The 27798-nt window shown below is 40.2% G+C and overlaps 1 protein-coding gene across 2 annotated transcripts in view; it reads right to left on the reverse strand.

Moving 5' to 3' along the window:
- The window catches only part of LOC125463672 (zinc transporter ZIP11-like), a 695024-nt gene that overhangs the window by 345037 nt on the left and 322189 nt on the right, over positions 1-27798 (reverse strand). For both annotated transcript variants that reach the window (XM_048555242.2, XM_048555241.2), the window contains exon 5: positions 27189-27350. In XM_048555242.2, coding sequence (XP_048411199.1) covers positions 27189-27350 — 162 coding nt within the window. The remainder of the gene's footprint in view (positions 1-27188; positions 27351-27798) is intronic.

Here is a 27798-nt window from a genome sequence, read left to right on the forward strand (position 1 = left end):
TATTTTAGTGAGGAAAAACTGCAGAAAGCTGCAACACCAAGGAACTTGAGAGGCACTTGTGTACAAAAAAGTAAACCAGCACACAGATGCAGCAGGTAATCAGGAAGGCCAATGGAACGTTGGCCCTTATTCCAAGGGGGTTGGCGATTAAGACGAAGGAAGTGTTTCTGTAACTGTACAATGTGCTGGTGAGACCACATCTGGAGTACTGTGGGCAGTTTTGGTCCCATTATTTAAGGAAAGATATAATTTCATTGGAGAAAGTTCAAAGAAGGCACACTAGAATGATTCCTGATCTGGCGGGATTGTTTTATGAACAAAGACTAAACATTTTGGGACTCCATTCACTGGAATTTGGAAGAATGAGAGGTGATCTCATTGAAACAAAACACCATTCCTAAGGGGCATGACAGGGTAAACACTGAGAAGATAAGTTCTTCCCTTGGGGAAGTCTAGGACCACTCCATAATGCAAGATGGTAGAGAGTAGGATGCTGGAGTCGGAGCTCCTCTGCTCGCCAGGCCCTTTCCCCTTTCCGTTCTCTTCCTTCTCCACTTTGTAGCTTTTCTTTTCTTTCCCATCCCACTCACTCCTGCCCTAACTGGAGTCGGGAAGTGCTGCAAGCTCAGGCCGAGTCCCGCAGCAGAACAGCCTACGGCAGAGTGAGGACAGTCCAAATCCCGCAGTGGAGGGGAGCAAACTGGCCAAGTCCCGTGATGCAGGGAGTGTGGGACCAGTCTCCCGTATTTGTATCTTCCTCCAGGTGCTTCAGTTTCCTCCCACAGTCCAAAGATTTACAGGTTTGGTAGATTGGCCATGGGAAATACAGGGTTACTGGGTGGGGGGAAATGCTGTTTGTAGGGTTGGTGTTGATTTGATGGGCTGAATGGCCTACTTCCATGCTGTAGGGATTCTGATTTAGTCTATGTAATTTGTCTTCTGAGGATGATAAGATCGCTATAAAATTGTGACATGTGGAATGTTTTAAGACTACATTAGTAAATAAAGAGTATTTCTTCAACGTGAAAAATAAACTCTGTTTCTCACTTCACAGATACTACCTGACCTACTGAGGGAGGTTTTACAGCATTTGCTGTTTTTAGTTCAGAGTTGAAAACAACTGCCTCAAGTGCAATGATCTCACTTCATGATCGATTACAGAACATTGAAAAATCTGGTCTTTAAAACAGACATCAAAACCAAAACTTTATTTTTTCTTGAACATATCTAAGAAAAACCTTGGAGCCATTTGTGTGTTTTTTTTTTGGCCGGATGAGAGGTTTGCAATGCAGCGTGATGTCAACAGTGTAGATTGAATTCCTGCACCACGAAAGACTCTCCTTTTCAACTTCTTCCCTTGCCTGACCCTCAGGTTAAACCATTACCAGTCATCTCTGTCTTTTCAGAGAGCAGCCATATAACGGGGTTATTGCATATACAACAGTATCAGGCCTACTGAGTCTGATGCCTTGAAATTTGTTTACAACACTAACTTTTCACAAGATTACAATATTACACACTTATACACAGAGGTTGGGTTCCATTCATACTGATGTTACTGTAAATTACATGTACAAAACAGACTAACCATGCTGACTCCAATACACAAAGGGAATGATTTTTACACCTTACGATGTAATACAATTATGTTAAAAGTAAAATACTGTCTAATATAGGATCTATTCTATAATACCACATGCTGACCTAGAAGCCCACTGGAGGTTACATTTATATTAATAACATCTGCCTGAACACACCCATGCATAATGGAGTCATGCATTTCAACAATGAGAAGTCAATTTATAAACATTTACCTTACTTGGTGTATGCAACAAATTAACCATTAATTTTAGAGAATAATATTTAGACATTCTATTTGGAAAAAATAAAAGCAATGTGCTGAAATTAGTTTGCAGTTACAATTTGTCATTTGAACACTATCAACTGCGCCTTTTTCAAAGATGGCTTTTTAACTGAAATCTATCTCAAGCGTCTATTCATTCTAAGTTTAATAACCGAGCAGATAGCTATTAAGAACTAATCATATCATTTTATGGTAGAAAATAATTTAATGGTATTTTTTGCTGCTTAGATCGATGTCAGTGTTAAAGAAATAAAATATTGTACATTATTTTTATCGCAATGGATTTATACTGCAGAGTAAAAAAAGACTTTGATCTGAAGCTATGAATGTCCTTTGCAGCTCTTGGTACTGATAAGGAATTACTGGCTTTCATCTCAACCAGATGTCATTTTGTTTGCCAGTTCTGAGTGAAGGTGAAAATGCCCTTTTGGAAAGGAATATATTGCCTAGCAACAGTGCAAGCAATCTCCGATCATACGACCCAGTGTCAAACAAGTATGGGTTTACGATAAATGCTTATTATTTGATAAAGCAATCTGAAGTAAACATTTGTAACTGAAAGTAATACACAACGTCCAAGCTGGGGAAGAAGACAACTTCAAAGCAGGGTATTGGGAGACCTTTTCTCAATAATGCCTAATGCTCAAAGTAGCCTGAGGAGTGCTCTTTGGCACAGTTTCTGTCAAAATGAAGCACAGAGATTCCAAGTTTAGCAAGGATAATCAGCAGACAGCTGCTGAACTAGTCCATTCAGTTGCTGATATTTTAACAAAGCATAGCTTCAGGTGTGTCAGTCTCTCATGAAGATGTTTACTTTGCAAAGCAATACAAATTGTAAATAGCTACGTATATCAAACAATTCATTACAGTGATCTGGGAATACAGGAAAATCATACAATGGCTGCTACCAGTGGGAAGTTGTCAGGCCGAGAGGAAAGGCAATAAGGTAGGTGGGTGCAAGGAGAAGGAAGATAGTGAAAAAGCCAGAACAAGTGACCAGAGGAAATATTTTGACACTTTGCCTCAACATAAGTATTGTCTGGGTAATGGTTAAAACCCCATTTTCTCAGCAGCACCTGGTGGAAATGCGGTGGTGGGTAGAAGAAGCAGTCAGCAGCAGACAGCATTACAAGCAAAAAAACCCAATGCAATGTTGAGAAGGGCAGGCAAGGACAGGAGGAGAGGAACAAGAAAGGACCAAGGACAGAAAGAGAAGCTCAGACATTCCTGGTCCCATATGAACTGTGGACACACTAATCTAAGTCTTTTTGGGAGATGTATTGCACACAGAGTCGAGCTAAAATCAGCAACTCTCAGCTACACAGGAAGAAAGCAGCAGCAATAAAATCCCTGCAGCAGCTGCCTTTGGGAGTTAACAGTTGTAACTCAGTTGGTAGCAGTCTTGCAGAAAGTTGAAAGTTTAAGTTCCGCTCCAGAATGGATCAAGCCTGATCCTCCAGGGTAGTACTGAGGCATTGCTGCTCTTTGGACGAGGTGTTAAACCAGTACCACAGCTGACCACTCAGTAAATGTAAAATATTGCACATTTTGAAAAGGAGCAAGGTAATCTGCCCAATAAATATCACAAAACATTGCTTTGATCCAAGCTGATGTTATTGCTGGAAACCTGGCCTGATAAGTCATTTTCTAAATTTGTTATTCCTTAGTAAAGTGGTCTCTAACTGAAACATAAACATGCAATGCTGCACATACTGCTTTAACAATAATACAAAGTATTTTATCTTCATTCCTTTTGTTAAAAAGTATAATCCAAAATATGTGCTTCAATACAAATTCAAAGATTGTTTGAAATACACAGTAAATGTATAATTCCTTAACCACCCAACTCCTTTATAAAGTGAAAAGAAACAAAACGCTTTCCAAACTACTATCTTCCAAAACTCTCACCAGGGCGCCTGTATCCAACAGTTTAGTAGGTTTAAGTCTCTTGTGACTTTAGCTTTTAGACTGGAACTACAGACAGCTTCTTCCTGGAGCTATTTTACACTTTTGCCTTAATGTACCTCTTCATGGTTATATCCCAACACTTTTGATGTGGGACTAAAATTAACTCTTTGTTCGAAGGTAGCCTAGTTCACAATGAAGCCCTGCTGTCTCAGCAACACTGGGTCTATGCAGCCAGCCTATTCCAAGCACTTCACAGTATTGTTCAAAACTCAATGTAAAACTCACACCAAAAGTCTCTCTCTCTGTCTAAGATATAGGTGTTTCCACTCAGCTTAAAAAAAACCAATTTCATTAAGTCTGTAACAAAATCCAAGGATCAATTGTTTAACTTTTTGTGCTGCAAAACAATCTGAGAGAAACAAAAAAATCTTAGTGCTGCAGAAAAACCCAATCACACTAAAGCCAGGCCTCAAAAACGGAAGAAATCACCATGGCTCCAGAAATACTTATCAGCTGATTATTTAACTTTAGACACATTGGAAATTGACAAATTACTAATCAAAAGAACACAGAAACACAAACTTACAACCAGTGACACTAAATAGCTATACATAAGTCCCATAGGTCACATTGTCTCATGATTTACATTGCAATGATTATTTGGTCATTATCATGTTACTGTTTGCTGGAATTTGTCATGTGTATATTGGCAGCTAAGTTTCCTATTTTATAACAATAACAGCATCATAATAGTTAATTGGCTGCAAAGCACTTCTTGAGAGATAAAACCATTTTGTTTAGAATAAACTGATTATTTTGTGATCATTCGAGTAGGCTGGTGGTTGTTATGTTTATTTCTGATTATAATACAAAACAGAAATAATTGACTATTTTGGAATCTCTATCAATACATTTACACTAATGGTGTGACTGATAATTTTACATCGTGCCTCTCGTGGCCACCAAACTTCTCAATTTCACAGCAACTAAAGTACAAGGTCAGAGGAAAGAGCCGTGCCTTTCCTCCTGTGGAGCTGACCTGTTTTCACAACCTGTTGCCATACTGAAACAAACAAGAACTAATGAACATTACTGCCGGTGGGCAGCAAGCCGGAATTTGGTCACAATTTAATTTGATTTGTTAAACTCATTGTCACATTCAGCCCTTTGAAAAAAACAGATGAAACAGCAAAGTTTGTGTCTGGATGTGTCCAGAAGTGGCAGACTCTCAGAAAACCTAGAATATCTAATGGTGGTTCAACTCACTGCTGCAGCAGGCTCAAGACAATGTCAAACCAATGTTAACATGAGCTTTATTATTAAGGTTGCTGACAGTCTTGAACAGTTCAAGAAAGGTATCCTGGAGATTCAATCCATTTGTACTAAAAAAAATCAATTAATCTATTTGATTTGGGAATGCAACAATGCACATTATTTCATGCATCAATTATCTGACAGAATATTGTACACCCAGTGAAGATACACCTTGAATATGTTTTCTTTTTGTAGAAGTTTTAAGTATTGGTAGGGATAGCTTTGTACCATCAAATTAAAAGGTTCTAAAAATCAGAGAGGTATCTAAGTGTTTTGAATTTTAATTGATAAAATATTGTCATCACTTGGGATGTAGATTTTTAAAATAGATTTTGGTCAATTCCATGAATGTAACTTCAAAAAAAATTCAGAACATCATTTAGGACAGTGGCCCAAATGCATCATTTCTTCAAAGGAACGTGATCCAGGGAAACCTCGAGCAGGACATCCACGGTATTAATGGATGGAATATTTGTGTTGCTGAGTTTACAGCAAACACAGAAAACAGACCAAAGGGTTATTATTTTACTCTCTAACTTCTGTTTGGAAGGAGGAACAGTTTTGTCCAAACAGAAATATCAACTTTATAGCTCAGGCAAACAGTGGCAGAATCTCAAGAGTGAGACTGAATAAAGGTTGTCAAGCTGTCAGAGCTGAAAAGAGGGTTTAGGCCATCCTAATTGAAAAAAGCTCATGCCAGCAGGCGTGAAGTTATAAAACTGTGTCAGCAGTTGAAAGAGGAGAACTGAGAAGAGACAGTTAAGAAACAAGTTGCAACAAGAGTGATACCTTTCTTCCATTGAGGATCTAGAAAGCAAAGTTTTGGGAAGTATGTTAAAACTTTGTTTTACTATTTATGTTATGATCTTTCTAAGCTATCATACATAAAGTTTTGGTTTTCTTTCTTTTGTATTATAAACTTGAGTTCTTTGGTTAAAGAAAATTTTCAGCCTCATGTAAATATGCTTCAGTGATTATAAAACTCATGATCTATTCAGCCAAGTTTCACTCTAGGATCTGACTTGACTGGTATTACTTCTGTCTGGGATCATAACAGAGTAGGAATTGATATAACTGCTATCTTCATTGACACAAGTATAACCCATAATATTTATATGCTGGGTAGCTAACTTCAATTGGGTTTGCTTCAAGTTCAGAGTACAAATGCTATCATAAAAATCAACACAAAGTTAGATAACATAATTTTACTAATTTTATGCAATGCCTTCATTTCACTAATTTAGGCAAGGCTAGCAGTTTAATTCCTTTTATGACAAGTTAATTATAAAAGAATCAATCAATTTGCAAAGTACTTCACCAGTTGGTATAATTTAAAGATGGTAGCTGTCTGACATCAAACATGGAGAATCTGTGGGCTGCGCACTTTCACGGTTCACTGTCATTTGAATGTGCTCATCTGCCTCAGTTTTTGAGTTTGTCTGTATTAATGCAACAATGCTACATACCCTCTAAATAATGCAAATATAGTTTATCACTCATGTGCATTTACAAAATGGAGTTAAAATTCACGAGGAAGAATTCAACAAATAAAGCCTGTAGAAACACTTACAAAGATTTCAACAAACATTTGGATTAAGTTGGGAGTACAGGTATGAAAAACAGGAAACTTATAATGAACTTCCTTAAAATTACTTTATTCTTGCTTCGAAGGCATCGCTATCGACAACATTTATAATTCTCACTGTGAATGATAGAAATGCTTAAAAGATGTAAAGTTATCATAGTAATAACTGCCGTAATTAAAAAATGAGCATGTGATTATTCAGGAACCACAATGGTGTCATCACAGATGTTCCTTCCGAATCAAGCAACAATGTCCCACCTGTACCAGTCAATATAATGGATGGAAACCTTCAAATTCAGTTCAAATTGATTTTGGAAGGGATGCACGTTATGGTAATATCCTCCCTCTAAACCCAAACACTCTGTGAAGCTGCACAAAGTGGTTTGCTCACATTTAGCATCAACCGTCTACTGGTAAATGGAACCTGCATTAGTCAGGACAGCATTATCCTCGCTGAAGGGAGCAGTGTGGTTGTAATGCTTATAAAATGGGTGAACTTACAAGCAATGTATGAATGATCAGATTTGTTGCAATTAACTCCTTGCACACTGAATTTAACATGATAGCAACCTCACAAAAGGAACACTGCTGTTAGTCAAAAAACTCAAATTCAAAGTACTTGATATAATTCCTCTTAACGTGAAAAGTAATAGAGCAAATCCTCCTTTTAATGGACTAAATTCATTTATTGACAAAATCCCTTAAATTTGTTGACAATAACCTCGGGGAGAACACTCCTGCCCTCATGACCATCTCTAAACAAGAAGCCAAAGGCGTAATTTCTGACTCTGCCCTGGGCAGTGGTCTTTCAGCAGAGAACACATCTCTCTCAGCAACATCAGATATAGTGAAACAGCTCAGTCTCAAAGCCAGATGATCTTGTTGTCTCTATAACATCACTCTTTTCACAAGGTATTGCTTAAGAATGTGTCATCTCACCTGGATATCACAAAATGCTCACCAGACTTAATAAGGCAAAAAATAATGCAATTATCCAACTGGCTCAAGGCAAGCGAATTAAATAAGGTGCAACTTATCAGCGAGTACCAAGGAGTTTTAAGCAAGTGACAGAAAGGTGAGAACTTAAATTACTCCAGTCTTTTCTTCAAAGTTATTAAATCCAATCTGGTGAGCAACAGCAAGTCACCATTTTGAAATGCTGAAATAATTTCAGGAACTTTGCAGTGCAAATCTTGATCTTCATCAACTTGAAATATATAGAACATAGAACAATACAGCGCAGAACAGGCCCTTCGGCCCTCGATGTTGCGTCGACCTGTGAACTAATCTAAGCCCATCCCCCTACACTATCCCATCATCATCCATATGCTTATCCAAGGACTGTTTAAATGCCCCTAATGTGGCTGAGTTCACTACATTGACAGGCAGGGCATTCCACACCCTTACCACTCTCTGAGTAAAGAACCTGCCTCTGACATCGGTCTTAAATCTGTCACCCCTCAATTTGTAGCTGTGCCCCTTCATACAAGCAGACGTCATCATCCTCGGAAAAAAGACTCTCACTGTCCACCCTGTCTAATCCTCTGATCATCTTGTATGTCTCTATTAAATCCAATTATGTAACTATTATTTATAGTTTCGAATCATTGCACTAAAAGTTTATATGATGTTATTCTTACTTGGCAATTTGGATTCTAAAGTAGGGGTAAATGGGTTTTTGATTATCAGTCCAGTAAAGGTGTCTTTTTTGACAGAGTGGCTCAAAATGCATTTTTGAATAGTGAGTTGAAAGCATGTGGCTTATGCTAAATGATTCAACAAGCTATCTGGTGAGACAACTACTGGCTCTTATTGACTCGACATTTTTTAAAACCAGGATCAGACATCCCCAGAGACAAAAACAGGTTGAGATCAGCAGAAGGGCAGTGTCCAGGCCAAAGGTGAAAAATTGTCTTAAGATAGTTTTGGCAGAGCAGGTAGACAGGGCTGGAAAAGCCCTTACTTTTTCCTCATAGCTTAGTGGGGAAAAGTCAGTGACCTATCTTGGTTGTGTATCTTGTGGAGAGAGGTAAGGGTCACATCTGGTGAATGCACAGAAAGTCACCAAGAGAAAAGGCTTGTCACATTGTCCATTCCCTAAGAGGTTTTAAAGTTTAGGTCGGATTGATACTTCACTGGAAAGGATATTGCTGTAGCTAAAGGATAATTTGCTTTTGCTGTTTTTGATGGAATCCTCAAAATTGTTAGATACACACACACACACACACACACACACACACACACACACACACACACAACTGGTTTTATTTTATTTTCTTTCGTGTAATAAATATTGGTGCTCTTTTGTTGAAAGTACACTGGCAGCTATATGTGAATATGTTCAGTGACTGGCCACGACAGTAAACAAACTACAAAAATAAAACTTATGATCTGTCAAGCCAAGTTTCACTTGGGAGCCTGTCTGGCCCAGTGGTATCATTAGGTGGAAACATAAACATAAATCTTTAAACAATAAGATGCTATACTTCTTTATAGCAATTTCCAAAGCCACGACCATTTCCATTCAGAAGGACAAGGGGAACAGATAGATGAGAGCACTTCTACCTGCAGGTTCCCCTCTAGGCCACACACCATCCTGACCTGGATTTATATTGCCGTTCAATCACTGTCTTCAGGTCAAAATCTTGGAACTCTCTTCCTAACAGCTTCTCTACACCCCGAAGACTGTAGCCGTGTGAGACAGAATATAATGCTGTAAATCACTGGAAACATTTGTCACATTAGCCTACCTTTAGTCAGGAGTCTGGCGTTTAATTCGAAATACTGTGTTGGAGCTAAGTTATTTGGATGGAACCCTTTAAATTCTGATTCCTTGGTTTTTCCGAATTGGGTGCAGTCCAGAATGTCAATCATCAAAGCCCCTATCTCAGAGTTAGTTTCATTATTTACTGCCATTTATTGACAATACATTCAGGATTGCTTCACCTAAAATGCAGCGCAGACTTCAGAATAGTCAATGATTCAAACGTCTTCAGATTTTTCACAAATTAGCTCCACCCTGTCCTGGTTACTGCAGTAAGATGCATCTTGAACATACTGGACACACTAGCCCATGTTCGGCCTACTTTCTATCTAAAACCATCCTCATGATCTCTTCAGCTACACTCTGCCTACATTGGAGTTTGCCCAACGCATGGCTGTCTATGCTTCTTACTGTCAAGTGACATGCGTATATAGTACCAACACTCCATTCTGGATCTCACACAATGTCCAGAAAACCAGGGTCCCTCTGTAATACAACACGGTGGCAATGTTGGCACAAGGGACCCAGAAGAGTTACTAAAATGGTCAACAGTTTGGAAACTGCTGTTGGAGAAATGAGCCTTCCTGAGTTGTAATAATGAATTGTGTAGATGAAACTCAATGCTGCTACTATACATCATTGACGGAGGGAGTAAATATTGAAGGTGCTGGATGGTGATATGAATCAAGGAGACTGCTTTGTCTTGATTGAAATTCTCTCTGCCATGTCTCTCCAATCACAAAGGTCTCATCTGGAAAATATTTAAACTATTTCAGAAAGCTGCTTTTGAGACTGTGCATAACATTTTGTATTAAGAGCGATAGAGTTGTACAGCGGGAAATTGAACCTTCGCTCTGACTTGTCCATGCCGACCAGATATCCTAAATTAATTTCGTCCCATTTGCCAGCAGTTGGCCCATATTCCTCTAAGTCATTCCCATGCATATACTCATCCAGATGCCTTTAAAATGCTGTTCTTGCACCAGCCTCCACCACTTCATCCAGCAGCTCATTTCATCCATTCACCACCCTCTGCGTGAAAAAGTTATCCCTCTGGTCCCTTTTAAATCTTTCCCCTCTCACCTTAAACCTATGCCCTCTAGTTTTGGACTCCCCCACCCTGGGGAAAATACCTTGGCTATTCGATGCCCCTCATGATTTTACAAACCTCTATAAGGTCACTCCTCAGCCTCTGGCACTCCAGGGAAAAATAGCCTCAGCTTATTCAGCCTCTCCCTATAGCTCAAACCTCCAATACTGACAACATCCTTGTAAATCTTTTCTGAGCCTTTTCCAGTTTCACAACGCCCTTGCCATGGCAGGAAGCCCAGAAGTGCACGCAGTATTCCAAAAGTGGCCTAACCAATGTCCTGTACAGCCACAACGTGACCTCCCAAATCCTATATTCATGCACTGACCGATAAAGGCAAGCATACAAAATGCCTTCTTCACCATCCCATTTTCCTGCGACTTCATTTTTAAGAAACTACAAACACGCACTTCAAGGTCTCTTTGTTCAGCAACTCTCCTCAGGACCTTACCATTAACTGTACAAGTCCTGCCCTGATTGGCCTTCCCAAAGTGCAGCACCTCATACATTTATCTCAATTAAACTCCATCTGCCACTCCTCAGCCCACTGGCCCATCTGATCAAATCCTGTTGTACTCTGAGGCAACCTTTTTCGCTGTCAACTGCACTTCTAATTTTAGTGTCATTTGTAAATTTACTAACCGCTCCTCCTATGTTCACATCCAAATCATTTACATAAATGACAAAAAGCCGTGGTGCCAGCACTGATTCTTGTTGTACACAATTGGTCACAGATCTCCAGCAACCCTCCTCCACCACCCTCTGTCTTCTACCTTCAGCCAGTTCTGTATCCAAATGGCTAGTTCTCCTTGTCTTCTATGTGATCTAACCTTGTTGACCAGTTTACCATGCGGAATCTTCTGAATGCCTTACTGAAGTCCACATAGATCACTTCCATCACCCTAACCCTCATCAATCCCCTTTGTTCCTTCTTCAAAAAACTCAACCAAGTTAGTGAGACACGATTTCCCACATACACAGCCATGCTGACTATCTCTAATCAGTCCTTGCCTTTCCAATACATACAAACCCTGTCCCTCAGGATTCCCTCCAACCACTGTCCACCACCTATTTCAAGCTAAACAGTAAATGGCTTTTCCTTACCTTAGTTTTTCCTGGCTTTTCCTCACCACCCTTCTTAAATAATGGCACCGCGTTGGCCAACCTCTAATCTTCCAGTGCCTCACCTGTGGCTGTCGATGATACAAATATTTCAGCAAGGAGCCCAACGATTACACTAGCTTCCCACAGAGTTCTAGGGTACACCTGTTCAGATCTGGGGATTTATCTACCTTTATGCATTTCAAGCCATCCAGTACCTCCTCCTCGGTAATATGCACATTTTTCAAGATGCTGCTATTTACTTCCCCACATTCTCTATCTTCCATATCCTTCTCCACAGTAAACACTGCTGCAAAATACTTATTTAGTATCTCCCCCATCTTCTGCGGTTCCATGCTGGGGTGGCCTTGCTGGTCTTTAAGTAGCTCTATTCTCTCCCTAGTTACCCATTTGTCCTTGATATATTTGTAGAATCCCTTTAGATTCTCCTTAACCCTATTTGCTAAAGCTGTCTCATTTGTCCTTTTCCTGTCCTGATGTCCCTCTTAAGCATACTCCTCCTGCCTTTATACTCTCTGAAGGATTCGCTCGATCTCTGCTGTCCATATCAAACATGTGCTTCCTTCTTATTCCTTGGCCAAAACTTTAATTTATCCAGTCATCAGCATTCCCTACACCTACCAGCCTTGCCCTCTACTCTAACAGGTACATATACTGTCCCTGGATTCATGTTATCTCATTTTTGAAGGCTTCCCATTTCCAGCTGTCTCTTCACCTAAATATCTGCCCCCAATCAACTTTTGAAAGTTCTTGCCTAATACTGTCCTCCTGTTTAGAACTTTAAATTTTAGATCCGGTCTATCCTTTTCCATCACTATTTTGATAGAATTATGATCACTGGCCCCAAAGTGCTAGCCCCACTGACACCTCAGTCACCTGACCTGCCTTATTTCCCAACAGTAGATCATGTTTTGCACCTTCTCTGATCGGTACATCCACAGTCTGAATCAGAAGGCTTTCTTGCACACACTTTACAAATTTCTCTCCATCAAATAGTTCCAGTCTATGTTTGGTAAAGTCCCCTCCAATAACCACCCTATTACTCATGCAGATAACGCAAATCTCCTTACAAATTTGTTTCTCAATTTCCTGCTGACTGTTGGTGGGGGTGAGGAGTGTCTACTGCACAATTCTAGTCAGGTGATCATCTCTTTCTTATTTCTCAGTACCACACAAACAACTTCGCTGGATGTATTCAAAGGAATATCCTCCCTAATTACAGCAGTAATGTTACCTCTAATCAAAAATGCACCCCCCACCTTCTCTTGCCAGCCCCGGTTCAATCCTTCCTGTAGTATCTACACCCTGGAACATTAAGCTGACAGTCCTGTCCATCCCTGAGCCACATCTCTGTAATTACTACAATATCCCAGTTCCATGTTCACAACCATGCCCTGAGTTCATCTGCCTTACCTGTTAGGCCTCTTTCATTGAAATAAATGCAGTTTAATCTACCAGGCCGACCTTGTTCTCTGCTTTGTTCCTGGCCGTTTGGCTTGGCCCTTTTCCCCAATGGTACAAGTCTCAGACTGTCTCCCTGGCTCCCACCCAGCCTCCTTACTAGTTTGCATCCTACTGAGCAGCTCCAGCATATCTTCCTGCTAATACATTAGTCCCCTCCCAATTCAGGTGCAATCTTTCCTTCCTATGCAGGTCACTTCTACCCCAGAAGACATTCCAATGATTGAAAAATGTGAATCCTTCTCCCTTGCACCAGCTCATCAGCCAAGCATTCATCTGCTCTCTCCTCCGAATCCTATCCTCACTAACTTGTGGCACTGGGAGTAATCCAGATATTACTACTACCCTTGAGGATCTCATTTTTAAATTCTTGCCCAAGTTCCTATATTCTCTCCTTAGAATTTCATCCTTTTCTCATCTTATGTCATGAGTTCCAATATGTCCAATGACCTCCTGCTGGTTGCCCTCTCCTTCGGGAATATTCAGCACCTTCTCCAAGATATCCGTGATCCTGGCTCCAGGGAGGTAACACACCATTCTGATGGCCCACTGTCGGCTGCAGAATCGTCTGTCTGTGCCTCTGACTAGACAGTCCCTTATCACAATCGATCACTTGGAACTTAACACACTCATTTCACTGGAGTCAGTTTTCGTTACAGAAACCTGACTCTCAGTGCCACATTCCCCTGAGAGTCCACCAGCCCTACAACTTTGAAAACAGCTCACTTGTTTGAGACGAGGATAGCCACAGTAGACCCATACATTACCTGCTTTCCCCTCCTACCCTTCCTGGAGGTTATCCATTTATGTGACTGCCCCTCCCTGCAACTGCTATCCATCACAGACATGCCCTAACTCTTGTAAATTCCTCATTGCCTCTGACTCCAATTGATTCTCGTGATCTGATCGGATTCACAGCCAAACACACTTCTGGCTGATACAGAAACTCTCCCTAATCTCCCACATCCACCAGGAAGAGCACATCACTCGACTAAAGGCTATACTTGCACCTTAATAATCTACAGGCCCAGAAAATAACACTATCTTACTGCTCTAAAAGCACTGCTCCAGGCTAGCTTAGTACCTATGTTTTCATATATTTAAAGTTTCTTCAAGAAACAGATCACAATAAAAACACATAATCAAAAAAGATCCCATTCTGCTCACTATTGTAGACTTACAAAAGAAAAACCAGTAAGGTTACACTTAAAAGACTGTCTGGTTCCGCGCGGAACACATAGGTTACAGTGTTCGCATGCATCTGCTGCCCTCCGCCCTCAAGGTGGTAGAGATCATGGGTTTATAAAGGTGCTATCCAAGAAGCCCTCATGAGTAAAGATTTCTGAGGGAGGTGGAACAGGGTAAATGCATATGGATCCATAAAAATTGCATGAAGTATAACACCAAGGAAGTTACAGTAAACCGTAAAAATCACTAGTTCAGGCTCTGCAAGAGTATTGTATTTAATTCCTGGCAGTACACTTTTGGAAAGTCTTGAGAAAGCACAGGGGAGCCTTACTAGAATTGTAGCGGGGGCATTTTGAATTCTGTTAAACAAACAGATGACTGGAGCTTAGATTGTTCCCCTCAGAGCCAAAACAATTAAATCACTGATCAATGGAAGTGTAAAAGTTAAGGTGTTTTGATAAGGTCTATCAGAAGAAATTGCTTTCATTGGCAGAAGGATAAGTAACCAAAGGACACAGATTTAAGGGTGAGAAATTGCTGAGAAAACACCTGCAAGATAAGCAGAGATATCAAGAATTGCAGATGATGGAGTCTGAGATAACTATGTGTACAGCTGGAGGAACACAGCAAGCCAAGCTGCATTAGAGGAGCAGGAAAGTTGATGTTTTGGGTCAGGGCCCTTCTTCAGAAATGAGGGAGAGTGAAGGGAGCTCAGAAATATATAGAAAGAAGAAGGGAGGGGCTGGGTAAGGTAGGTGGGTTGGTGATAGGTGAGTGCAGGTAGGCAGTGATGGGGATTGGTCAATGAGTTACCTTTATTTACATACCTAGAGCACTTTAAGATTTAAAAGGTTCAGCGTCAAAGAGTGGTCGAAGCATGTCCAGTAATAACTTCTAAAAGGTAATTTGATCCCTCTGGGAGGGAAAAAGGCTGGGCCATTGAAAGGAAAACATAGCACTGCTCTTTCACAGTGTCAACACCAGCACACTAAAGCGATCGGTCTCATTCTGTATTGTAACATTCTAAGCATCTTTGGGTCATGTAGCACTTATATATACAGATATTTTAAGTATATGATAGCGCTGTAAATTTCAAATTCACGCCATTGTATGCCAACCTAGAAACCCAACTGTTTTGAAAGCCCAGTTTAACCTTCAAAAGGGATAAAAATATCAATTAACCTTGTATAAAAATGGTCCTGCACCTCATTCTTTTAATTGGGTTCAGCTCTGACAAAACTTGATCATTGCAATCTATGTTTGGCGAAAGGAAAATTATTTTATATTTCTATACAATACAATACAGCATAGGTACATGCCCTTCGGCCCACCAAGACTGAGCCGCATCTTCATCCTTATTTAGGCCGGCTGCTCATTTCCCATCTATGGTTTCTGTTCACCTCCCATTCATGTATCTATGAAGATATGCTTTAAAATGTTGCTAATGTGCCTGCTTCCACCATGTCCACTGGTGGTGCTTTCCAGGCACCAACCACCCTCCATGCGAAAGATTTTCCTCCGCACTTCTCTCCTAAAACTCCCGCTCTCATCTTAAACCTGTGCCTTCTTGTAACCGTCTTATAAGCTTGGACCTTGCAACCTGAAAAAAAAAGCTTCTGACTAGCCACCTTTTCTATCCTTCTCATAATTTTGTAGACATCCATCCAGTCATTCTCCAGCCTCCGTCTTTCCAGTGAAAAGAAATCTGAGTTTATCCAACCTCTGATTTATTGAAAGAAATTGCAATTTACTTTCCTCACACAATATTGGCCTAAACTAAATGTGTCATTATGGTCTTTGATAATAATTTTCTTCTAAATTTTCAAAATCAACCTCCTGATGTAATTCCACAACCATTATGCATAAGGCTATTCTGAATATAATTATGCACTGGCCTGAATGAAATGAGAAACATAATATTCTGCTGTAAACCGGAACAATTTTTCAACAAGCAACAAATGATGTCCAACATAATTAACATAAATCATCTTAATAGGTTTTTACAGCTGTCATTGAAAGTCTGTAAATCAATATAATTACTTTATAATGTAAGCCTTTCAATTTTTGTCATTATCTTGATTTTAACAATATGGATCTTTGGAGAGAGTATCTCTCCAGCAAGAGTTGTCAGGAAACACAGTTCCTCCTGGACTAAACAACTAAACTCTCTACAAAGAAGAGAGCATACAATGCTGATAATTGGAGACTTCATGCTGCAACTTCCTGATACAATCACAGCATCATTTTTTGCAAATTGTGTCATCTAGTTATCTCTGACCAGCAACAGGGTTTCTATGGGGAAAAAAAAGGGTAAAATCAAAAGGCCTACAGTGATGCAGGATTCCTAAAATGTTCACTGTTCGCAAGTCTGGTTCTGAAATTCTAATTTTGTTGCCAGCGTGCTACATGCTAAAGTTCACTTCCTTGTGTTTTTTTTAATTGGAATTCTTTCCTTAAAATCGGACTTAACAAGGAAGTGTGAGATTATCGTTCCTTGTGAGCTGTACAACCCCCAGCTCCTCTATGCTCCTCTCCTCCCAATCTTAAGCTGGTCAAAGTGATTCTCTAATATGAGCTTTGTGAATCATTATGGCATTGGCTTCACTTTGTGGATCAGCGCAAAGAAAAACATCACAATCTTGCCACACCCAATGTGTGATACTATTACGAGTGTGATTCAAGTTTCATCAAATGCTGCTGTACCTTTAGACCAAAGCGATTTCTTACAGTCACGATACTGCTGGGAATGTTACTCACATTAAATTGTTCAAAAATATATCACATAACAGGATACAGTAAAACTCCCAACTCATGTCCACAAAAAATAATCTTACAAGGAGGATTTTGTCTCACAGTTTTCCTTTTCTCTTCCTCTTCCGAAAACTCTGATTGATACCAGAGGTATCTGATGCAGAGGCCCCAGAATTTCTTTTTTTATTCGTTAATGGGATGAGGGGATTGCTGGCCAGGCAGCATTTATTGCCCATCCCTAATTGCCCAAAGGGTAGCTCAGAGTCAACCACATTGCTGTGGGTCTGGAGTCACATGTAGGCAGATTGGCAGTTTCCTTCCCTAAAGGACATTAGTGAACCAGATGGATTTTTCCTGACAACTGGCAATGAATTTATGGCAATCATTAGATTCGTAATTCCAGATTTTTTTCATTCAATTCAAATTCCACCATCTGTCATGGCAGGATTTGAACCCAGGTCCCCAGAATGTTATCCAGGTCTCTAGATAAGCAGTCCCGTGCTAATACCAGTAGGTCACTGCTTCAAATGAATGGCACACTATTCAATCCATCATATCTGGCACGCTCCAAGATCTCTCCCAAGAGGCTAATTTTCAGCACAAATACAAAACGTTTTGCCTCTAAACAGCACATGCACACTCTCACTTAATACACAATGACAATCACGCAGACTCCAGTTAAAACCATTAGAAAAGGTGGCAGCATGTAGCCTGGCCACTGTCCCCCCACCCTACTCTTTGAATACATCATAGCTCAATTAAGTCAATACAGACCAGAGTCACACGTTATTTGAAAGACTCAGCTCTACAAGTGTCAGCATGGTTCAACCGGTTGCAGTCCTCATTTCAAAGAGTCCAGGTTTGAAGTCTCACTCTAAGACTTTGGCACAAAAGTCAACAATGACAATTCAGTGCCATATGGAAGGAGTGTTTCACTGTTGAAAGTTAATGAGACATTAAAGCCAGGTCCCATCTGCTTGCTTAGAGGGAGTAACAACACCCCTCAACAGCAGGGAAATTGTGGTGCTTTGGTGAATATTTGGCACCGTCAACATAAAAAGTAGATTATCTAGTTGTTATTATTTTCTTGGTAATTGCTTGCTATACACAAACTGGTTGTTAGCAAAATATTAGAGACATTGGCATTTGTGAAAAGCAGAAGAAAGGTTCCACTCTTTCTATTTTTATTTTTGGTGCATTTGCTAATGCAGAACTAACAGGACAGCTGAGTGTTAAACTCAGTAATTTCACAATTGGTGTTCAAGGCACCTTCAGAAACTCAAGTTCAGTTCTTATACTCTCTCATGTCACCATAATGAATTAGTACCTAGTAAAACACACAGCCGATTTTATTACTTAATAGATATGAGATCCTCCCATTTATCACAAACATTCATTAATTTTCAGCTGGAATGCAGAAGGTAGTTATAAAACAGCTCTGCCCTGTTATTACTTAATTTAACAAGAACACTATCAGAGAAATCCAGAGGCAGTCTGAGAAGGAAACAAATGACTAAATAATTTATTTTCAATCTTTACCTGGCCGAAGCTATGTCCCAGCTTAGCTTTATCACAAAGACCTTGGAAAAAGGATGCAAATCACAAATGCTGAGACATTCTACACTTGCTTCAGATGCGCCTTAAATTTAAAAAAGACATCCCATACACGTAATATAAAGTGAAAGAACAGAAGGAAATAATTAAATCCTACCAGGTAGTGGATAAGACTTTGGAGCTCTGACATTGCTCCATTCAACTCAGAATGAAGGGATGAATGATTTATTTATTGTCACATATATCTTGAAGACACAGTTAAAAGAGTTTTGTCACCACAACCCAGCGCCATTTTGAGATACAGATAAAATGAAATTATTGAAATAGATGTTCATCTTCTGCTCAAACTGGCGTCTCAGGCACAGCTTCAGGGCTTCTGCAAGGTAGGCCTCAAGGAGTCCCCCTCCAGGAACAGCAACAACGATGCTGATGCCCCAGCAGGCCCTGGCTCAGCTGCCACTGCACCTTGCCACCACCGCCAAAAGTCTAGGCTCCAGGCCTATTGCTGCCAGGAGCAGCTGCTCTAGGCACTTGCTGCCACCAAGATAGGATTAACAGGTCTGTCTGTCAAGTTTCCAGTTTTGCCAATGTTCGATCATTCTACGAACCAAGCTGGAATTTACAATCTCTATGAAACAATTTACAATTGGCCCCTGGAGTTCCCACTGTGATGTGATCTGCTCCATATGAACTATATTTGGAATTATCCACAGAAAGCCATGTGGAGTTGACGATGAACGACACTGTAGACAGTCCTTTGTTTAAAGAATGAAAGGATGTGTTCAGTGCCTGACAGTAACTTTCTGATTTCCTCCCTTCTCTATTCTAGATGTGAAAACAAGAGGAATTTGAAAATAAAACCAGAGACATACCTCATCAAAACAGAAGTGGTTGTAAAATAAACATTGAAAAAGAATGTCACTATGATCGATGGATATATATTCCACTCTGTACGCATTTGGAAGTACACAGTTTTCAATTTGCATTGAAAGTCCTATTATTAAACTGGTTCCTATTCCCTGGCTTCCAACTACCATTTTGTCATGCTCCACTTCAATCAACAAATCCTTCCAGCACACTCGAACTGATTCAGTCACAAAGGACATTGGCTTGTGTGGAAGCAAATTAGTTTTAGTGTTTGCACACAAGACGTGGGCGTCATTACATGGCCAGTATCTACTGCCCAAGTGTATACAACTGGGGAAGGGCATTGAGAAGGTTTGTCGCTCGGGTTGTGAATGAGGTTGTAGACTTGCTCACCGAGCCGGTGTGTTTGATTGCAAACGTTTCATCACCCTGCTGGGTAACATCGTCAGTGTGCCTCCAGAGGAGTGTTCAGTCCTGCTTGTTATTCATATGCCTCGGTTTGCTGGGGTGGTTGGTATCACTTCTGCAACAAAACATCCGCAACCAAACACACCAGCTCGGCAGGCAAGTCTACAACCTTGAGCGAGGGCAGTTACGAGTCAATTAACATCCTTGCTGTGGGAGAAAACAAGATGGAAGATCTGAGGATACTGGAAATCAAAAACTAACATAGAAATTGCTGGAAAAACCCAGCAGATCTGGCAGCATCTGTGGAGAGAAATCAGAGTTAATGCTTTGAGTCCAGCGACCCTTCTTCAGAACAGATGGTTGAATAGCTCATGGGCCTGAATGGCTGTGGACCAGAAGTCACATGTAGGGATGTAAGGAGAGCAGATTCCTTTACAAAAGGGTGTTACTTAATTATTTCAGTTTCCGTGACAATTTGGTAGTTTCACGGTCACCGTCACTGATCAGAGTTTTTTAATTCCAGAATTAGTACTCAACAAAATTTAACTTTCTCAGATGCCTCTGTAGGATTTGATACCATACCTCCAGAGCACCAGTGCAGTAACAAAAACACTACGCTAACATAGTGCTTCACGCCATAGAATAAGCAGGGAGAAAATGGGAGTGAGAAACCCATCCTCAGCAATGGTTGTACTGTTCAGGCCATTGTTCTCGGTGACTTTAATGCAAATCAAATGACCTTTACAGTGAGAAATGCACCAGGTAATGAGCTTACCAATTCAGGTTCAGAAACGTAGAGCTGGATTTTTCTCACTTTAAACAGGAAGATGGCACGGGCCCACCTTGGGACAGCTTCCTGACACCAGGAGACAGCTATTTAATCCATGGAGGTGGAGAGACAATTTGCATGTTTAAGGTCCTAATTAGGGGTGATGTAGAGGATTTGCTAGTCACAGCAGCCTCCACAGTGCATGGAAAATGGTCTGCAAAACTCTGGGTGAACAATCAGAACTAGAGTCACAGTCCCCTTTCATTCAGCCTGACTGACTGTGCATGGAAGGGTCAATCTCTGAATTGCTTCAGCAGCACTTACACCTTGCCCAAGGCATCAGAGCTGCCAGCCCTCTGTCTGGAAGCATCAAGAGCCAGGGTACCAAGCTTCATTCTACCAGGAATATCCCTGTTCCAATCTCAATGCCAGAAAATGTGGCTGTCGGAGCTTCATTTGATATTGACAGGGGATTTGAAAGTCTGCATGAGAATCCTGCCCTGGACATCTGAAGCCCTTGCAAATAGCAAGTGCAAAATCCCTCGTCTGCCTTGATACAGAATGTTTGAAGCAGTGGAAAGTAACTACTGTACTGAGATTATTTGTATAAAGACACAAATAGATATAGGCTCTGTTTATTTCTTAAAAGAAAGAAGACAGTCCATAAAACCTGATGCAGGGAAATGTTGCACTCAAATTGTTTTCATTAGCGTAAGGTTACATTACATGTTGAGGCAAGACTGACACTGTAAGGAGACCATTTACATCAATCAACAACAACATGCTTTCAACAAAGATGTGCCGTCACAGAAATAGAGAGAGGTACTCTCTTTAAGGAGCTGGAGAGGAATTGCAGGTCAGCTGATATGGACAATATTTGTACAAACGTACATACAGATGAAAATACAAAATTCACAAAGTACAAATTTTTGATCTCGCAGGATAGATAACATCAATGCTCTTATGTCAACCACAGTAAGTTTACAAATCTGAATTGATAGGCGTTTCACTACTTAGTTGTTCAGGAAATAAGTAAGGGCATTCCAGCAGCACAATGTGTAGAAGCAGCTGAGTGACAGCTCTTGGCTACCAAATTCCTCAACAATTGACTCTCAGCACCATCTTCAAAGGCGGCTGCATCTCAGTAGTTCACTTGCTAGGTGGGGAGGCAATGGTGTAACGGAATTATTGCTGAACTACTAATCCAGAGAATCACTTAATGTTCTGAGGAGCCACATTCAAATCGCATACAGTGACTACAAGGGCAGGTCAGAGGCGAGGAATTCTGCAGCAAGTAACTGACCTCCTGATTCTTCAAAGCCTAAGGTCAAAAATCACACGACACCGGGTTATAGTCCAACAGATTTATCTGGAAACACTAGCTTTCCAGCATTGCTCCTTCCTCGGGGGCAGTGAGAAAGGTGGTATCAAGAAACAGAATTTTTAAGTAAAAGATCAAAGGAACATTCAACTGATGCAAATGTATTTTAGGTTTATTCAATACATTCACATCATTTGATCTTGTACATTTAAATTCTATGTCTCGATACCTCCTCTCACAACACCTGAGGAAGGAGCAGCACTTAAGAAGCTAGTGTTTTCAGATAAACCTATTGGACTTTAACCTGGTGTCATGTGATTTTTGACCTGGTCCAACACAGGCACCTCCATATCTTCAAAGCCTGTCCACCAACTACAATGCACAAGTCAGGAATGTGATGGAATAATCCCCAGTTGCTTGGATGAAGACAGCCCATGGTTGATCTGATAATGTTCAAATCCATTTTCTTGCCTTATCTCTACAACTCTGGTTCCCTTTATGATTAGATCTCTGTCTCAGTCTATACTCAATGACCCAGCCTTGAGAACTCTCAGTGATAAAGAACTCCACAGGTTCATCACTCTCAGAAAGAAAATTTCTCCTCAGATGCCTTAAATGGGTGACTCCTGACTCTGAGATCATGTCCTCTGGTGCTAGACTCTCCCAGAATTGGAAGCAGTCTTTCCACACCAACCTGCTGAGCCCCCGAAGAAGCTATGTTTCAATAAAGTCTCCTTTTATTCTTCTAAATCCACTGAGTACAAGACCGACCTATCGGGGCGGCACGGTGACTCAGTGGTTAGCACTGCAGCCTCACAGCACCAGGAGCCCGGGTTCAATTCCAGCCTCGGGAGACTGTCTGTGTGGAGTTTGCACATTCTCCCAGTGTCTGTGTGGGTTTCCTGCGAATGCTCTGGTTTTCTTGCACAGTCCAAAGATGTGCAGGCTAGGTGGATTAGCTACGCTAAGTTGCCCATATTGCCCACGGATGTTTAGGTTAGGTGGGCTAAACATGGGAAATACAGGGGTACGGGAATGAATCTGAGTGGGATGCTCTTCGGTAGGGGCCGAATGGCCTGTTTCCATACTGTAGGGATTCTATGATACTATTCAACGTCTCCTCATAAGACTGTCCTTCCAAACCCTGGATCAGCCGCGTGGGCCTTCATGGGCATCCATCGCCAGTGTACATTTCCTTAAAAAAAGGAGACCAAAACTGTTCACAGCTGCACTTGGAAATATATTGCCATTGCTTCACTGTTGCTGAGACAAAATCCTACAAGTCCATCCCTGGGGGCATTGTGAGCCTACCAATAGCACATGGTCTGTAGCAGTTCAAGAAGGCAGCTCACGACCACCATCTCAAGGGCAACTAGGAACGGATAATAAGTACAGGCCAGCCAGTGACATCCAGATCCCACAAGTGAATAAAAATAAATAATCCAACTATGGTTTAATAGGGCCTTGCACAGTTTTAGCAGGACCTCCCTATTTTTATACTCTGCTCCCTTTGAAATAAAGGCTGACATTCCATTTGCCTTCCCAATTGTTCACTAAACTTTGATAATAGCTTTCCTTGATTCATGCACAGGGATGCATAAATCCTTCTATGCTACAATTTTCTACAGCCTTTCCTTATTCAAATAATATTCACTTCCTCAGCTATTTCAATGTAAATAACATTGCCTACACTGCAAACCCCACTGCAGTTATCATTTAATATAGCAAAGCTGCAGTAAATATCATCAGAATAAATAATGGGGCTGTGCACGCTCCGTGAATTGCTCTTTAAGCTGAGAATCATGAGCTCCTGACACACCTGCATTGCAACCTTGCTCTTGTCCTTGACATGCTATCAGATGGACTTGTTCTTTTTAGCGTTTTGGGAACGGTGTCAAAGCAATAAACATGAGGCTTTAAATCTCTCCTCAAGGAGTCTAAACACCACTAACAGTCTATTAACCCCATTAGAGAGAAGTTACAAATTAAAGACATTTACTTAGGACCAGGAATTGGCAAATATTCTATTGGTTAGATACACAGATGCTTTGAACATCTCCAGCAATTTTTTTTTAATCATCACTGATGATATGTTGATCACATCTTAACACTAGGCTATTCGCAACACCTAGTGGCCTTTGGAGAGTACAAGTGGTGCTGTGCAATAGATGAATAATTTTGGGGAACAAGTATGATCTGATTGACTAGAATGAGGAATGATTCACCAAGTTTGTTGTCTCTAAATTAAATGAATAACAAGACAGCAGCAGATGGTCATCATCAGACTGACTCCCTTACCAGTTAACTAACTGGAAGTATTGACTCAGAGATTACTTTATCAGTCTCCGTATTTTCTGTCTGAAATGATACAATCTGCAATCTTTGCTGGTCTTTGAAAAGCCAGATAAATTGAAAGGACAAATGGCAGGTAAATCCAGCAACTATTTGGACATGCCCTGGCATATTGTGTTGCTACTTCTATACAACATCAGCTCACACACTTTGCTATAACAGGCAGAAATGTGAATGCATATTAAACTAATTTTCAGAAATTCATCTCTGGCACATTGAAATGATCAAACAAGTTCCAGCAGATCACAGCGATCAAACAGCACAATTCCTTTACTCTACCACAACTGTTCCTCAATTATCCACTTCCAATCGGCAGCTATTTTATCCTGCAGTTTAACTGCATCACTGCATTGAACTTCAGGATAGTTAGTGAAAAAAAAATTACTTTCGGAAAGGAGGTAACATCACCAAGCTTTCAAATCATGGGCCTAAGATTTTTCTCCCTGACCTTTAAGCACCATTTGGAGGAATGTTACTTGCCCATTCTTGAAATACATGGCACTTTAACAACAAAGCTTCACCAAGAGACTAAAAACTCATTTGTTAGTACGGTCACAGCTACAGAGGAACAGAAACAGTTATTCAACGCCATGTCTGTGCACGCAATAGCCCAGGACAGGTACAAAGAACAAATAGGGTAATGAACAGAATTGGCAATAATGATAAATATGTAATACCACTGAAGACTTGTAATGAGATGATTATTTGTGTAAAGTGGGTGCACTTGGCTATATTTTATGCTTTACAGTGGTGTTGCAAGTGAACAGAAAGGCTGCTTGCAATGCAAGCTTCAAGCTGATGCAGAAACAAATGTGCAATCTGAATCAGGACACAAATACCTTCAATAATTCATCAGTTTATTTCATATATCTTGAAATTTTATTCACTTCTTTCATTGAAAATCCCTGGGTCTGACGATTGAGGATTTGACAGTTCAATTAAACTGGAACTTAATAAAGAGCAGTCAATGTGTGCAATTGGAATCAAATTTAAAGGAGATAAGATGCCGGATGCACAGAGATGCAATAAAATGGAAGCACACATGGGAGACAAATCTAAAATAATTTACACAACTGCCGAAACCCACAGGGTATCTTCAAATGGCGACACTTATTAAAGCAACCTTTGTTTCGGCATTATATTTCATTGCAATAAAAGAAAATTGAGATTTATCTCTATAATTTATACTTTTCAGTCACAATCTCCACAATTGGCTCATGTAGAAATCAGTTAGTAATATCAGTGAGGTCCATAATTTCCCCTTCATCCTGTGTTACCTCAGTAGCCCACTCAGTTATCTTGTTTCAACGTAGTTGTGTTCTATTATGTGAGTGTGTTTGCATCAGATAAAAACTCTCTTTGCAGCATTACTGACTTACTATAAATTTCTTACGACAAGCTTATGGACGAATAACACTTTGTCTTTTTTACACTGAAAAATATCCATCAGCTACACAAAGAAAAATGTAACTTGAAAAAAACACAAAGGGACACAAGGAGGTCTGGAGATTTGGAGTGTCTCAAGTCAATGTTGAGTGCATGCATGCCGAGACACAAATTAGTGAAATGTCATTTGTCCTCATTCCCTGCACGGCTGACACATGACTCAAGCTGGTCTGCTGTTGCTCACAAACATTCAGAGTGGGGGAGAAAGGAAAAGAGGAAATCAAATCACATTGATTTGCTGATTGCTCAAGAAAGATGCAAAGAAACACAAGGTACTCCTTGTCCATAAGGTGTGGTGGGCTGGTGAAAGGAAGAAGATTGTGGTGGGAAAAATACTAGAAGTATCAAATACATGATTTAATTTCAATATGTGACACCTAAATATTGCAAGTGCTTCAGCAACTGGCCAACAGCTTTTAATGCTCCTGATAAAACTCAAACATCTCATCTGCAAATACAAATATTTCAACTGATACTGATGTTGTTTACTGTCAAAGCACTTGTACTTCAGATACACGCCTTCTCCATCATGCTTCTATTATCTCTCTGATTGCAATGTTCTGCATCCCTATTAGTAATCAGATTCTCTTTTCATGGGATATTTATTGCAGCTGATGATCTTGGAACAGCAATGTGCACTCCCTCCATGCCTACCCAGTTTGCACAGCAATCCTCTGTTAATTCATGTTAAAAATCAGAACAAATGTACCAGAAGATATAGTCAATGATGTAACCTATTTTTAAATTATTTGTGAATACAGAAGGCTCTTGGGCTTTATTTTTCCTTCTTCATTCAATTGCAGTCCTTCCATTTAAACTCTAGTTTTCTGTTTACTCTTGCTGGAAACCTATCATAGCCTAAAAGTTTGGCAGAAGGATGGTAAATTCAATGAATGCTGGCAGAGATTTGGAATTCAATGTGCTTAACTTACCAATTGTTAAATGTAGCCCCGATTGAGCTTGTCTAATGACGAAATGTCATTTTTCAACTTTCAGCGTTACGCCTGATTCGAGTCCTTTGTCATTGATCCAGTTAATTACTACAGCTACCAATTTCTAGAACAGTCAAAGCTTAGAAGGTGCCACAGTTGGTTTAACAGCTCTGAAGAAGAGTCATATGTGACTCAAAACATTAACTTTTGTTTCTCTTGCCACAGAGGCTGCCAGACTGCTGAGCATTTTGTCTTAATTTCCAAAATATGGCATCCACAGTAATTCACTTTTTCTTAATTGGTATAATAGCAATTTCATGATTTCACTTTCTACCTAAAGCCCTTTCAGTGTACTGGAGGATCTTAACCAGCATCTACAGGTTGATGTACAGGTGATTTGGGATGGTAAGATCTTCCCCCGTCTCCTGCAATGGCCATTTGATCAGAGCATATCATTTTGAAACAGCCCTGCCAGAGTTCAGTATGTCTTACCTGGAATGTTGTGTATGGTGATGGCAAGAATGAGCAAGATTATGCGCTTCCAACTGCTTTGTTCTGGAGTGGATCTTGGATGACTGACTGCAGTCAAACCCTCAGAATAGTTGAGCTGTTGTGTCCTTTTTCGCTGATAGACTTCTCCATTGTCTACTTTCTCTGAAATGAAAAGAAAAAAAAATCAATAAGAACGCTAAAAGAAACATATTCTGTGAGTCAATTTTTACTTAAATCAGATTAAATTCTGAATTCATCATTACCATTTTCAAGATTTAAAAGCGAATTACAACTGGAAGCCTTTGTGGACTTTTCAGAGGCAATTAGATAAAATTTGGTAAGTTGTCAATTTTTTCAACTGGGTTAACCAAAACATCTGAGTATGAAGGGTAACAATCTCCTTTCTCTGAGGATCGATAACATTGCACCTAAAGTGAGTTTAGGCCTTTCTTCAAAGGAATGCACCACAACAGTGATGCAAATACAAAACAAAAAAATTAGGTTAAGCAGTAATGCATACCTCCCCCTTCCCTACCAAGACAGCTACAGAAATAAAGGTGTGATAATGGGAACTGCCGATGCTGGAGAATCCAAGATAACAAAGTGTGGA

This window comes from Stegostoma tigrinum, chromosome 22 (genome assembly GCF_030684315.1).
Source record: "Stegostoma tigrinum isolate sSteTig4 chromosome 22, sSteTig4.hap1, whole genome shotgun sequence".
In the NCBI taxonomy this organism is placed as follows: Eukaryota; Metazoa; Chordata; class Chondrichthyes; order Orectolobiformes; family Stegostomatidae; genus Stegostoma; species Stegostoma tigrinum.